The following is a 15,601-nucleotide window of genomic DNA, read 5'->3' as shown; positions in this document are numbered from 1 at the left end:
ATAATTTATTAATTGCTCTCTGCCTCCGTGCCTGCTTTCTAAAACCTATTCTTCATATAGTATCCAGAGCTCTCTTTTAAAAACATAAATCAGATCACCCCGCTTTTCTGTTTAAACCCCTTTGAAAAGCTCCACAACATATTTAGAATTAAGCCCACACCCCCCATTCTGGATTCCAAAGCCCAGTGTATTCTGACCCTGTCTGGCTTCTTGGCCTCATCTCATACCACTTGACTTCTCACTAGTCTGTGATCCACACACACGCTTTTTCCTGCCTAGATAGCCTTTGCACCTGACTTTCTTCTCTCTGGAATGTTCCTCCCCCTGATTGGCCCAAGGCTGATTCTTTCTTGCCTTTTTTTTTTTCAGTTGAAAAATCATGTACCCAGAAGGACCCTCACGATTCCCAAACCTAAAACAGCCACACCATCATCCCTTATATTAACCTATTTTATTTTTCAACATAGCACTTACTACTAGCTGATACTTTTCTTGTTGATTTGTTCATTGTCTGTCTCCTCCCTCTAAATGGTAAGCTCTAAAACGACAAGACCTTGTCTGTCTTGTCACTGTGCAACCCTAAGGCAAAGAGGTGATATTAGTTAACTATTTATTGATTTAGCAGATAGTATCAGTAGCCCTTGCCCACCAGCATTCCAATGGGACCACAGAGTCTCTCAGAGTGGTTGATGGGTATAGACAGGAAGTTTCATGAGGGCCTCAGTGGCTTGTGCATGGTCCGGCTCCTGGAGGATGTTTCACAGAGACCAGGTTTACGCAGCCTCCTTCCAACCCCCAGGTACTGCCATCAGCTGCCTTCTTATGAAATCAGCAGTCTGGAACCAGACAGTCCTGAGCATATAGTTACTAACATGCTTGGACAGAATGGTGCAGTTCAGCTCACCCCATCGGTCAGGTCACTAACTCATGTTATGTTACATCTGAATTTTCATATTATAGTCAGACTCAGAAATATAGGCCAAGTTCCAGCATTATAAATTACAAGGACTTGTATTAATGATACCTAAATGAAGATGTTCAACTTTTTCATGAGAGACTTAGAAAAGGGTACTTAGGACCATTCAAATAAATTAAAAAACTTTGATTAAGCGCTTTAAAAAAGTCAATATTGCTTATAGGTTAAAAAAAATCACTGAGGTAAAAAGTGATTTCAACAATGAAATAATCTTCATTTTCTTCAGAAATATCTGTTGATCATCTTTTTGGTACTTTAGTGTAGAGAACTGACTGTGTGTGGAGTTAGTTACTGAAATAAAACAATATGGTTGCCTGTAGGCAACCCTTTCATTAGGGAAATGGCAGCTTGTTTGATAGAATTTTTTAATTCACTGTAATAAGGTTTTTGCCTGTGGATTTCAGTTTTTAAAAATTCAATAGTATTGAAAAATCGGATTCCTGTGGGAGAAAATGATTATGAGGTCCCACCGTGTTGACCGAAAGTGAGATGATTCTGCGGTACTCAGAGGCTGGGGTTAGTGCAGCTGCTTCTGGCGGTGGTGTGACCACTGACGGAGTGAGGCCACCCTGAGCCGTGCAGCTCACGCTCTCAGGCGGTCCCTGAGCTTGGAGCGGGGGAAGGAGGCAAGCGTGACAGGCTGGGCCATAGCGCCACCACCTGGACCTCCACCGCCCCGTGGTGGGAAGCCCAGCTGGAAGGAGGACCCTTGGTGGTACTGACTCAGGGTGTGTGAATCTGCTTTTCATGATGGATGGAGTCACATCCATCAGGAGATCACATCGGATCTGAACTGTCCAGGCCCTACCTCGGTGCCCAGAAGAGCAGTGCCCTGAAGGCACAGCTGCAGGCGTAAGACAAGCACGGTGCATTTGCTACGAGATGGAAACTGGCAACATGGAAGGTCATCGACAGGTCCACATTATGTTGTCTGTGGAAGTGCTGAGTTCCTACCTTTTTATTTCTAATTCTTTCTGCTTTAAGTATTTTTTTTGGTGATCACTGCTTGGAATCCAAGCTGCGGGGATCAAATTTAAGTCACACAGACTGGAGAAGGCTGTGGAGAAAACCGGGTCCTCCCAGGTCTCGGGTCGTGGGGAGGTGGATGGTGTCTGGAGGGCTCCCCTTCCCTTCCTCCCCGCTTTCCTGCTCTGCCTGGTCAGAGCCAACAGCTGAGTACAAAGGGCTCCCTTAGGGAAGGCTACGCTGGAAGAAGCTGAAGTTTCAGACAAGGCAGCCCCCTCGAGGAGAAGTGAGGACCGAGAAGGACAGGCAAGTCTCACCTAAGCTGACTGAAATCCAGCTCAGCCAGCCCTTAATGTATCCAAGACGGCTGCCCACACCAATGAGAAACAGGTAGGACTCAAACCCATTCTCTGTCCACATCTATAATGCTGGGAAAGAAAAACCAAGTTCAATTTACCAAAATATCTGTATTATCTATAAAAATTGAACTCTAACCAGTCACTGCTACTAGAGGCAGCGTTATCCATCTGTGCTGGCTGCAGAAGCAGATGGCTGTGTCCTGCCAGCCCACAGGCCGAACATTGTGTCAAGTGGCATGTGGGCAGTGTCATTTGTAAGGCCTCAAAAACCTGGACACTTTGGAACGGAGTAATCGGATGAAGGATCGTGGAAACATTTCCCGGGACTCCTGGGCTGTGTACTTGAAATAGTTCTGGGGGTGGGCCAGGACATCAAACAGAGCCTTGATCAGTTTCTTATCCTAAAAAGAACAGAATTTTTGTTACTGGGCCAAAATATTTAAATATGATGACATTTTGCCAATGGAACTATAATGTCCCACTGTGAGACAGTAAGTTGATAGGCTGAAAAACACTTTGTGAAAATTGTTTCCTCTAATTTTTATCCTTTTTTCCAGTTTTTTTTCTCCCCAAGGATCTTTAAAAAGCACATATTAGTTTCATAACAGAAAACTTAATATGTAAAAAAATTGTTTTCTTAAACCACATGATAACTTTGGAATTTGGGGAATATTTTTAGGGTTAGTGATGTGGCAAGTGTTTATTTATACTTATAAATATCTGAAAGTTGGTGAACTTTGGGCTTGAAGGATGAACAAGGAGCCAAGACTCTTCAACTATTTGGAGAATAAACATGAAAACATGATTTGCTGCTGGCTTGGATTTACGATAAACAAGTTTCCCACTGCTCTTCCTCATATTTCTAGATTAAAAAATACAACTTTACTTGACAACACTAAAAACAGCTTCCCTGGTGGCTCAGTGGTAAAGAATCCACCTGCCAATGCAGGAGATGCGGGTTCCATCCCTGGGTTGGGAAGCTCCCCTGGAAAAGGAAGTGGCAACCCACTCAGTATTCTTGCCTGGAAAATGCCGTGGACAGAGGAGACTGGTGGGGCTACAGTCCATGGGGTCGCAAAAGATTCAAACACGACTTAGTGACTAAACAACACAATAAACACTTGACAACACTAAAAACAACTCCCTGTTGTTGTTTTTAAAGAAACTAAGTCTGGTGAAGATGTAAAACTGCCCTCAGCCCAGAGCAGGCTCAATGTCTGAGAGGCAGCAATGTGGTGGGACAGGAAACTTTCCTCTGTGGTGCTTGGCATGGGTAACTGCCATGCCCACCTAGGTACATACTCACCTTAAGTATTTCCTGATGGTTCTCAGATGCGTAGAGCCTGCCATCTCGAACTATGTCTTCAATGAGCTCCTGGTAGTCCTCTGAAAAAAGGACATATTTTTTATTGCTATGGTTTAGTTATTTCCAAGCTCACTCTTTTCTTTAATTGTTCAAATAATGCTCTGGGAAATGCCCCTTCTGCAGCTGATACCGGCTGGGACCTGGGATCCTGTGCAGCAGTGCTGCAGTGCTTGCACCTAGACACGCCACTCCTGGAACAAAATACAGAGAAACTGTATGGGACTAAAAATAACGGCACACATATTCAGTTGGGACAAACTCTTGACCCCAAAGATACAAGGAGACCAAAAAACCCAACTGCCCCTTTTGAAGCTGCTGCTGCTGAGTCGCTTCAGTCATGTCCGACTCTGTGCAACCCCATAGACGGCAGCCCACCAGGCTCCCCGTCCCTGGGAGTCTCCAGACAAGAACAGTGGAGTGGGTTGCCATTTTCTTCTCCAATGCATGAAAGTAAAAAGTGAAAGTGAAGTCACTCAGTCGTGTCCGACTCTTTGTGACCCCATGGACTGCAGCCCACCAGGCTCCTCTGCCCATGGGATTTTCCAGGCAAGAGTACTAAGCAGGGTACTGCCCATGCCCCCGGCATACGACACCACTAAAGGGGTGGGCAAAACACCGAAGCCACCCCTCCAGCCCGACCCCTGGACACATCCCCTCCCTCACCCCATATAAGGAACAAGTTTGCACCCTCTCGGGGAGCAGGGAGCAGCGAGCGAGCAATCAAGGGAACCTGTTTGTTCTCCCTCCCCTGGCCACTCCAGCAGGGCCCCAGTAAAGCCTTGCCTGAATTTCTTGTCTGTCCTCTAGGAATGATCGGGGAAGGCCAAGAACCCTGGTGGGTAACACAGCTGCCATGAGAACAATGACCCCTCTGATACTAAGAAGCCAATCAGAGACTCCCACAGACTCTCCCCTGCCTCTGTCACCCACCAGCACCTGTACACCCTCTCCTGATCATTTTCCCTCAGATGCACCCTCAGAGCCTCCAGCCAAGGCTTCCCCCTCCACTTTGCTCACTAGCTCCCTCTTCTCTCACCAAATCAAGGGCGTTATTCCTGTCATTCTGCCCTTCCTTTCCTACACTAGGACTTCTCTCTTTCTGCTAGTCTTTCACATCAGCATAACAAACATGCTGTTGTGTCTCTAGTTTGGGGGTTTTTTTTAGAACCTTCTCTTGACCTTATTTCTCCCTCCAGCTTGCATCCTATGTCTTTGCTCCCCTTCATAGCAAAACTCCTTGAAAGAATTGTCAGCACTCACTGTCTCCAATTCTATTCTTTTCTTTCTATCTTAAACCCATTCCAGTCAACAGTGGCCCCCACCACTCCCCCAAAACTGCTTGTTGGGGTCCCCAGTGACCTTCACATTGCTAAATCCCAAAGCTCAATTCTCAGTCATCATCCTCCCTGACGCAGCAGCGTTTCAAAGTCTAGCCTATTTCCTACAGTCATAATTCAAATCAAGCATATGCAAGACACAATCTCTTTAAAATTCCAGGCATAAAAAAAGTGCCTCTTTGTATGCATATCATGTGCAACAAAACCAAACAAGTCATAAGAACATCACTGGAACTGTGTGGGAGGAGTTCTCAAAAAAAGTTTCCCCTAGTCAAGTGATGGGAAATGGAAATTCATAGGAAAATACTCATAATTACTAACTGAATACATGTTTGTACAATGTCTCTGGTCCTCTGTTCATTTGGTCTCTTTCTTCTTATCCTTTAATTTTAGTGAATACAAAACCTATAAAATATGAATAAGGGTACACTTTTTTTAAAATCTTGAATTCCTCTGTTGCTGAGTTTCTACCTCAGAGAATTAGCCCCTTCTGATGAGGACTTTACCATTAGGAACACCTGTCACTATGCTGGAGAGCTGTCTGCCACCACAAATGCTTCCAGATCACCATCTTTTTTTGAATTCTTATTTATTTATTTGGCTCCACTGGGTCTGAGTTGCAGCATGTGGGATCTAGTTCTCTGATCAGGGATTGAATCTGGGAGCGCATGGAGCCTTAACCACTGGACCATTAGGGAAGTCCTCAAAAGCACCATTTTTTTTTTTAATCTTTCCTCTGCTTTTAAGAATGACTCTCTTCTCACTTGCTCCAGTTGTCATGAGAAAAGCACTCCAGTGTTGTAGGTAAGAACTCAGGAGCCGCAAAGGCCCTGCAACTTTGTCCTCCTGTGTCCTCGGGCGCTTACTTAAATCTCTAAGCCAGAGCGGCCTCATCTATAAATCAGGAAAGACGTGCAGCTGCATCTACTGCCTGGGCGGCTGGGAGGAATGCACCAGGTCAAGCGCACTTGGCACCAGTCCTGAGTTCGGCACACGATAGCGCAGCTGTTGGCCCTCCTGCTTCTCCGGGCCGGTGGGCTAGTCTGTAGCAGCCTCGGCTGCCCCTTCTCAACACAACTGCTGTTCTTCTGGGTTTAGAACCACATATCAGATTTGTCTGAAATATATGTTGAGAAAAAATATTAAATAGGCTCTGGTCAGGACCTAAGAGGCTCTGCATGGCCAAAGCAGCATTTTTCAACTATTTTCTGCTGTGAGGTGCCAGATCCATTCTCATGAGCCTAACCAGAGTTATACGTAATTTTCTCTGGTTCAAGCGACAACTCTTTATTTGAATTTTTTTTTAATTAAAAAAGCAAGATGTTTTTATGTGTCACAGAGTTGAGAACAGCCTGAACTAAAGTGTGTGAGCTCTAGTGACATTTGTTCTGGCTTCTCCGTGGTTTTTGGGTGCCTTCCTCATCCCAGATGGGGGCGGTTGTGGGCTGGCTGCCTGTGGGGAAAGGAGGTATTCTGTCTCCCAGCAGAGCCACATGGGAGTCACGTGTGTCCATCTAGGAGTCTGATGCTGAGATGCTTTGTCTTGGCGTCTGACATGTTTTAGGCACCAAGATGATGATTCTAGATCTTATCACATGTTAGAAATAAACTATGTGAGGTGTTCTTAGGAACTCCATAGAATACTGTCTTTCCAAAACACCAACTTTTCATACTTGTCTACCTGAAAACCTTCAGTGGCTCCCTATAAACTTAGGTCTACCCTTCTGAGCTTGGCACCTGAGTCTCGTCATAGCCTAAGTCTGTCTCCTGCTACTCTCATCTCACTGCTGAGCCCCATGCACCCTACCAATTGGCCAAATCATCAGTCCCCAACATGCCAAGTACTCCATCATTTCACCTATGTAATTTCCTTTTCCTGAATGTTCTTCCTGCCACTTATAAGAAAACTTATAAATTCTTTTGACTCAAACCTCTTGAGAATTTGCTTTATTCTCTCCAAAAACCCATGCAAAGTGAACTGCAGCCCCTTCTCTGTCCTCACACAAAACCTTGTACATGCCTTGTTGTAGCATCTATAATACCATATACATTTTATGACGATCACTAACCGCAGTGTCTCCAGCTCTTCACTCAATACCTGGCATAGTAGATGTTCATTAAATATTTGCTGCATGGATGAATGAATAAGTTCATGATGAATAGATGACTCTTCCCCCACTAGGTTATGAGTCCCTCCAGGACAGGATCTAGTTCATTTTGTGTTCCTAGTAAATGTTTGTCACCCAAATCTCAGAATTAGACAGGGCCCCAGGGCTCACATCAGCCACCCCTTCGTTTAACAAGAAAGTAAAACCAGAGGTCATCTAACTTGCCCAAAGTTAAACAGAAAGTTAGTGGCAGAGACAAGACCAGAACTCAGGTCTTTTTCTCCATCCTTAGGATTCCATATAAGAAAAGCCACAATCATAATAAGTTAATATTTGCTGAGCATTTACTATGTGCCAGGCACCAAACCAAGTTCTTTATGGATTATCCCACTGAACTCTCACATTAAGTCTAATGATTATCTACCTTCATTTACATATTAAGAAAATGAAGCCTAGAGTTGGTAACATCACCAAGTCACAAAAAAGATGATACCCAACCTGCCTAACTCCAATGCCCACATTCCACCCCATCAAGCTATGTTCACTTTGATTTACTTTCTTAAACATCTTTCCATGCTTGTTGTTAGCATCTCCAAATACCTGCTTAGAAACTGGCACTTGTGAGTCAGCAACGTCCTTTCTCTAACCTGGCTGCATTGCTGAGCATGTGTGCCTGTCAGCACTCCACCAGCTGGCCCAGAGTAGGTTCTCTTCAAACCAGAGCTGCTGCTTACACATGTTGCAGCCTGAGCTTCACAGTGCTCACCATCATATGTCACGTATGGGACCTGGAACCCTCTGGCGCTGTTCCCCTCATTGGACTTAAACTGAATCCACAGCCTCTTGGATCTGGAGGTGAAGGCGATGGGGCGTTCATAGGTCTGGCAGGTTTCATACGTTGTCACAGAATTGGATGAAGCTGCCAAGGGAAGTTGGAGGGGATGGGGTTCAAGTCACCACTGAGCCTGCAGACAATGGACACTCATCTTTTCAGATACTCACGCCACAGAACAAGTCACGTGCAAGGTTCTTCAGGACCAAAGGAAACTGGAGATCTAGCCCTGGATATCTAGCAGATGCAGCTGGTGGTGGTGGGCCCTACGGACAGCTCACTGCAAGGCCCCTGGCTGGCAAACAGCAGCAGCTCAGGCTGCAGCAGTCATGCAGGAGCTGAGTTAGGGCCCTCACATTCGAGAGCCAACCTGTTGGAATCTAGTGATAATCACCACCATTGGCTGCATGCTTCCTGGGACCAGGCAGTGTGCTCTGAACTTTATGGGCTTTATCTCACTTAACCCTGCCCTCCCCCAAACAAGAGGAAGTTGGTGCAGTGGTTCCCTCACTTATAGAGAAATTAAGCATATGGATCACACAGGGTCACACAGCCAATATGAGGAAAAATAAGGACTCAGACTCACACCTGACTTCAGGCATTATAACCACTAATAAGAATGGCAAACACTCTGTGGTGGCCTGGTGTATCATTACTATTCTCAGTGCTTTGCAAATATAAACTGATCTATTCCTCGCGACAACCCTATGAGGTAGCAAATACCCTATGAGGTAGCAACTATTATTATCCTCATTTTAACAGATGAACACACTGAGGAAGAAAGTTCCAGAATGTATCCCAAGATCATAGAACTAATAAGAGGTGGAGTTGGGATTCTGACCTAGGAAGTCTGGCTGCAGAGCCCCCTCACTATGCTGCCTCTAAGCTGTGCTGATGGCAGTATCCTTTTATGGACACTGGGTCACGTGTCAGGATGGGAGGTGGGTCCCTCCTGGCTGGACCAGGCCCTTGGTCTTGGTCAGTGCCCAAGCCATGAGTTGTTTCCCAGGGTGAGGCCTGTGTCTGGAGTCCTGAAATCAGCCCTCCCTGAGGTTCACTGACACTTGCCGAAGAGGCTTCCCAGTGAGCACAGAGGAGAGACCGACCTGCAGGACTGCTTCCTCTAGGGTTCAACAGGAGGTCTCAACCTGTGGTTTTGTCTAAATTTTGTTTTCTTGGCAAACCCTGTAAACTCACGTCTCATCTCTGTTCTAATACAGGGGGGCGTTCTAGGCCTGCATCTCCCATTTAAAGTCAGGCATAACCGACGAGAACATGTTGTACAACACAGGGAACTATACTTAATATTATGAAATAACCTATAAGGGAAAATAATCTGAATCACTGTTTTGTACACCTGAGATTCACATGATCTTGTAAATCAACTCTACATCAATAAAAAAATTTTAAAATAATAAAGCCAGGTGGTGTGCCATCAGGCTTCCCTGCTGGCCTCAGAAAGAGAGGGAAGCAGAGGCGTGAGACGCACCGGTTTTCCTCATCACGAGGTAGTCACCACAGTCGTCCTCTATGGGCAGGAAGATCTCAGGGACCACAATCAAGATGCGGCGCTTAGGGGGTGGATTGATGGTCCAGGTACATTCTGTGTTGGCTGGGTAATTGCCTGGGTAGTTTGGGGATTCGATGTATCCGGTGAAATCACCCAGCTCCCCTCCACATCTTCTGTCTGGAAGAGGAAATGCCATGAGTCACGAAAGTACAACAGAGCTATCATCATGTCCCGGCCAGCACCCGCTTGGCTAGGGAGAAGCCCTGCATCTATGTTGCCATGGAGGAAGAGGGCCTGAACACCACTGTGGGGATAAGTCTGTACCAGTCCCCACCCACCCAACCCCCAGCCTCCACTAGGAGCCCACGTACATTAGCTTTCCACACAGAGCCCACCCCTCTGAGTTCCCAGAGCATCATTTTCTCATCAACTTGAAGGTCAGGGGCAGGTGTTTGTGAAACAAAAGAATAACTTTATTTTTTACTGTTTTGTTTACAAAGCCCAAGCGCTGGGAGAACAGGTGGTACAAAACTGGCAGGTCTGTCAAAATAGGGAGAACAGAGCTGACTGTTCAGCAGAGGGCATCCTACCCTTTCCTAGACATCTCTGATGAAGACTTGGCAGCCATACTCTCACTTTTCTCTCTGGTCAAGACCAGGTTTTATTTTCAAGTGGGGAAGAGAATTCCATTCAGCTATCAGTCAGTATGGGGCATGATACACATTCGCCTCTGGCACCAAAGACAAGGAGAGTACACACTTGTGGGTACACACACACTCCAGCTCAGCCACATCGTCACTAACTATCTCTCCACTCATCCAACAAATATCCTTGCCCTTAAGGAGCATATTGTTTAAAACTATCAGGTGAATGTGTTCAAGAAGATGTTGAAGGGACTACCTTTGGCCTCTCTAGTTGTAACTTGGATTTATTATTCCTGGCAGAAAAAAATAAATAAATAGGCTTTTGTTCCTGGAAGAGAAAAAGGGGAGGGGAGTGCTCTGGATGCCTCTGAGCCTGACTGGCCACCCAAGGAACTAAGAAACAAATGAGGGCCAGGGATGGGGGACAAGGAGACAGATTCATCTCGGTAGGGAGAAAAAGCCTTATCTCCTCACACTGTGAACTGACCAAGTCTAATCTACCAACAGACTAGGATATTATGAGCCGCAGTAAGCTTCCTGTTAAGGTCTATGTTCAAAAAGAGACTGCTGCTGCTGCTGCTAAGTCGCTTCAGTCGTGTCTGACTCTGTGTGACCCCATAGATGGCAGCCCACCAGGCTCCCCCATCCCTGGGATTCTCCAGGCAAGAACACTGGAGTGGGTTGCCATTTCCTTCTCCAATGCATGAAAGTGAAAAGTGAAAGTGAAGTCGCTCAGTTGTGTCTGACTCTTAGCGACCCCATGCACTGCAGCCCACCATGCTCCTCCATCCATGGGATTCTCCAGGCAAGAGTACTGGAGTGGGTTGCCACTGCCTTCTCCCAAAAAGAGGCTAGACAGCTACTTATGAGGATGTTATTAAAAGGACTTCATTGGGATAGAGAGAAAACTAGATACTCTTCCAGTCATATATTCCAATGATTCACCCCTGCAATCCCCTACTCTTGCAGTTTGGAGAGGCCTTCTGCTACCCTCCATGACAGTCTTAATGACACTGAATCAGCTTAGATTGTCTTTTGGCCTTTACTAGAGAATTTCACATGATGGTTATAAACAACAATCAAACAAACCACACAAGTTGTTGAATGACTTACCTCTCCATTCCTACAGAATACAAACCAAACTCTCTAGCCTGGCAGTTTCAAGACCACAGTGAAAACATGCTGCCTGCCATAGCAGTAGCAGTAAACAAAGGATGTTGCGGCCCTCGAGCCATGAGACACTGCAGGCACCCCAAAGGGTGCACCCTGAGGAGACTCAGGATGAGAAAGCAGAGGGCACTGGCCCCAGATAGCTGAGTGCATGTCAAAAGAATGATATCCGTGAGCCCAGACGCTTGCACCTTCCCATACACAGAAAAGTGTTAAATTCCTTGAGATGTCTGGTTTTCTTTGATTAACAGTAGTCTTTTAATGCTCCAACTACCTGGTCTCTCTTTACTGCTGTGTATCCTGGCTCCTCCCTTGCCTCTTTGGAGCAGTTCCTTACAGCTTATCAGAGAGGCTGCATTCCAGGCTTAAGTTCTCAGCTTTGTGCACCGAATAAAACATAACTCTCAACTTTCAGGTTGTGGTTTTTCTTCCTTTTCTGGTCAATAAGGCCTCCCTTCCTGGTCTGCTCAGCCTCCCTGCAGCACATTCCACGATCAGGTCCAGGGGTTTCCTCCCATAAAGCCTTTTATTCTCCTGAGTCTGTGCTTCCTCCCAGCTGCTCTCCTGGGCCTGAGGCTCATTCTTCTTCTCTCCACCAACCTCCCCCATTAAAACCTTCTCCTACCTTCCTGAAGCCTTTCCTCATCTCTCCAGACAGAGGGGGGCTCCCCTGGTGGCTCAGTCAGTAAAGAATCCGACTACAACTCGGGAGACCTGAATTCAATCCCTGGGTTGGGAAGATCCCCTGCAGGAGAATATGGCAATCCACTCCAGTGTTCTTACCTGGAGAATCCCCATGGACACAGGAGCCTGGTGGGCTACATACAGTCTATGGGGTTGCAAAGAATCGGACACGTCTGAGCGACTAAGCACAGCATAGCACCAGACAGAGGGCGTGGCTGCTGCCTCCGAAATCCCACAGCTGGTGCTGCTGCAGAACCAAGGACTCATTCTGCCTGCAGTGCCTGACACAGCACAGATCCTCAAACAGTGCTTGCTGAACAGGGCTGACCTGACATTTTGCTCTTAGCAGGAAATTACAGCCAGTACAGCTTGCCTGTCTGGAGAAGTAGACTGGATGGATACAGGTGAGCACCTGAGCATCCAGAGCTATCGGCAGAGCCCTGAGTGGGGCTAAGAGTGGCTCCATGGTCCCGAATGAACCAAGGACCCCTGCCATCCCCCACCCCCAGGTAGGCCCAGGCACTTGCCCTCTTAAGCATACTGTGAAAAGCCTTAGAGGGAAACCTACTTTTACACTGGGTTATGTTTGTGGAGCCATCAAAGTCAGTCGTGGTATTTCCTGGGCAGGAAACACAATGATTTTTTCCAAATTCTGGCTGGTATGTTCCTGCTGGGCAACGAATGCATCGGTGAGTAGTGGTGTTGTAGAAATGTCCAGGTGAACACTGAACTGCAGGAGTGGGGGAGGGTGGAGAGAACAACAACAACAAAAAGACTATTTTTATCAAATGCAACACAAGAAATTTCACAGTTCATGAAAGAAATGTTTATTCCCAAGTGAGGTACTGCTTTCCTACTAATCTGGGGCTAATCAACACTTAATTCCCTAAATAGCCAGCTTGGGTGGGACCTGTGACTCATGACACTGAGAAAATTACAAAGGGAATGAGGTATCAGTGTATCTTCTGAGTTTAGAGTCTGTGCCATCGGACATGAAAGCTCACAGCTCTGTCTTCATGCACAGCAGCTTGTGAGCATGGAGGGACACAGAGCTGTCCCCAGGCTCCAGGCTGAACTCTGGCAGGAGGTGGGTAAGGCTCCAGAGAAGGGGCAGGGTCTGTTCTGGAGCAGGGAGCTCTAGGTAAGGGAGAAGTGCTAGAGGAAGCCTGGAAGGAAGGAGCAGAGGGAGGCTGGGGACTAAACCTGTGTGCTTCTCCCGGTCTCCCTGCAGTCAGCCCCATCCAAAGGGGCCAAGATGGGAGGACGAGGAGGCCCATGTCTAGGCAGTTCCTGCGCTCCCTGCCCATCCTGCAGGAATGAATCGCCCTGGGGACCTAAGCTCCCTGCTGCTGAGTTCCACATGGGGTGCCTCGGGCTGAGCTTGCTCGGAGCTGTACTAGACCCCTTGGTTCTCAAAAGGAAAATTCCACTTGGGGAAAAGGCAAGCTGCCAAGTCCTCACCTCTGGTTTCACAGTCCTGAAAGGAAGTGGCTCCAGGGTGTTTGGTGGGGAGGCCCCCTCCACAGGGAAAGCAGGAAGTGCGGCCAGCTTCAGGCTGGAATGTGCCCCGGGCACAGGGCTGGCAGGGTGTGAAGCCATCTGCAGAGTATTCACCAGGTTGGCACAGACCTGGGGGAGGAATGACCCTAGGTGAGCAAGGCCTCTGGGGAGAGCCTGCCGCACCTCTCTTCAAGTGAGATCAGAGAGATGTGGTCAGGCCTGTCCACCTGTGCTGACCTCAGCTCCCACCTCAGCAAGCAGAAGCCTTGTCCTGCCCTTCGGCTGACCCCGATGAAGTGGCATGTGGGTGCCTGATGTTTACCCACAGGGCGAAGATGGAGACAAGTGTTTGACCCTTCTGAAATATGGAGCAGGCCTGAGTATGCTGCAGGCTGAGGACTACATGGGCCCAGGCAGCCACTGAAGTGCCAGAGGCCCCAGAGAGAGGGTTCGCTGCCTGCAGTCACCCAGCTGATTACATCCTGGGATGAAAAGACTCTTGGTTATGGAAGGGTCTACCAGTTTTTACCAATTTTATTTACTGTTACATCTCCTCACATTGAGGAGTGTCCTGGCCTCCCTCATTTAGTCTACTAAGCACAGCCAATCCCATCCACAGTAACAGAGGGACCCAGAGGCATTTATTCAAACACCTGTGTGTGTATGTGTGTGTGTGTGTGTGTGTGTGTGTGTGTGTGCGTGCTCAGTCACTCAGTCATGTCTGACTCTTTGCAGCCCCGTGGACTGTAGCCTGCCAGGCTCCTCTGTCCATGGAGATTCTCTAGGTAAGAATACTGGAGTGGGCTGCCATTTCCTTCTCCAGGGGACTTCTCAAAGAAGGGACTGAACCCAGGTCTTCTGCATCTCCTGCACTGGCAGGTGGATTCTTTACCACTGCGCCACCTGGGAAGCCTTAAATGCCTTATTTATTTATTTTAGTTTATGACAAGTATTACAGCCATAAACAAAAGGATTTCTGAAAGCACATATTTACTTAGGAATTAGCTTGTCATTAACAAGATGCTATAAAAAGAAACCTGTTGTCTTATATTCCTAATCCTCTCTCCTCTATTAATTTTCACAGTTTTCTTTCTAACCATAAGTTATAGATATAACAGTATTTAACAAATACACCTGACGGAGGAGTCTGGAGTCTGTCAGACCTGGGTTCAGATTCTAAATCCTCTACTCTTTGGCTATGTGACCTTGAATGAGTCACTTTAACCTCATAAAGTTTTTGTAGTGATACAGCAACCACATGAGTAATTCACTGAACTATCCATGAATGCCCGCATTATGCCTTACGCAGGTAAGTATTCAATAAATTATTATTACTAGTGTTCTTATTTACTATAAATATGTATATTATTGAGATCACATACAAGTGTGAACAGATGCCCCCAAAGTACCTCTTTATCAATGTTACCATTGGTTCTAGGATTTCATAACAGGCCAAAGTTTATGCTAGAAGTCACACAGTCAATCTGAGAATCTGATTTTTAAATCAGAAAAGGTCCTGTAGTTGAGTTTGGAGTCATTAAGGTGGGAACTAAAGTTGGCCCCAGAGGTCACTAGAAAGAGAGGCAGGGTCGCCAGGGCCCCAGTGCACTCAGCCCTGGACATCACCTAAAAATTTCCAGATCAAATCACACCATCCATTTGAGCCCACAGAGTGTCAGGACAGCTGGCCCTTCTACTGTTTAATAAAGACATTTACAGTAAAATAGGAAGAAAGCCCATAGAACCCGAGTAAGTGTGGCTCCAGAGTTAATATTTTATAGATGATTAAAAACTCTTCACGGAGTTTTAACAAAATAGCCAGATGGACACTTTTTAAAAAATCACCGGGGCAAGGAGAAAGTGGGACAAATTGAGAGCGTAGCATTGAAACATAAACATGACCATATGTAAAATAGATAGTGGGAAGTTGCTATATAACTCAGGGAGCTCAATTTGGTGCCCTGTGATGACTTAGAGGGGTAGGATGGGGTGGGAGGTAGGAGGGAAGTTCAAGGGGGAGGGGATATACGTATATTTACGGCTGATTCACGTTGTTATATGGCAGAAACCAACACAACACTGTAAAGTAATTATCCTCCAATTTAAAGAAAAAAATCAATAAGCTATGACTTTGAGATGAAATCTTGAA

General features: G+C 46.5%; 1 protein-coding gene across 12 annotated transcripts in view; it reads right to left on the bottom strand.

Moving 5' to 3' along the window:
* Positions 1-2,389: 2,389 nt before the first annotated feature.
* SCUBE2 (signal peptide, CUB domain and EGF like domain containing 2) overlaps positions 2,390-15,601 on the bottom strand; it is a 72,853-nt gene continuing 59,641 nt past the window's right edge. For 7 of the 12 annotated variants that reach the window (XM_069554427.1, XM_069554431.1, XM_069554434.1 and 4 more), the window contains 6 exons: positions 13,414-13,581; positions 12,521-12,682; positions 9,434-9,631; positions 7,879-8,031; positions 3,608-3,687; positions 2,390-2,702 (listed from right to left, as the gene is read on the bottom strand). In XM_069554427.1, coding sequence (XP_069410528.1) covers positions 2,550-2,702; positions 3,608-3,687; positions 7,879-8,031; positions 9,434-9,631; positions 12,521-12,682; positions 13,414-13,581 — 914 coding nt within the window. In that variant the 3' untranslated portion in view covers positions 2,390-2,549. Of the gene's footprint in view, positions 2,703-3,607; positions 3,688-7,759; positions 8,032-9,433; positions 9,632-12,520; positions 12,683-13,413; positions 13,582-15,601 lie in introns of all 12 variants that reach the window. The other 5 variants (XM_069554430.1, XM_069554433.1, XM_069554432.1 and 2 more) reach the window with 2 other exon arrangements.

The sequence above is a fragment of the Ovis canadensis genome, chromosome 15 (assembly GCF_042477335.2).
Source record: "Ovis canadensis isolate MfBH-ARS-UI-01 breed Bighorn chromosome 15, ARS-UI_OviCan_v2, whole genome shotgun sequence".
NCBI classification, from domain to species: domain Eukaryota; kingdom Metazoa; phylum Chordata; class Mammalia; order Artiodactyla; family Bovidae; genus Ovis; species Ovis canadensis.
Note: the sequence above shows the minus strand (reverse complement) of the source record. Positions and strands in the feature narration are given on the sequence as shown.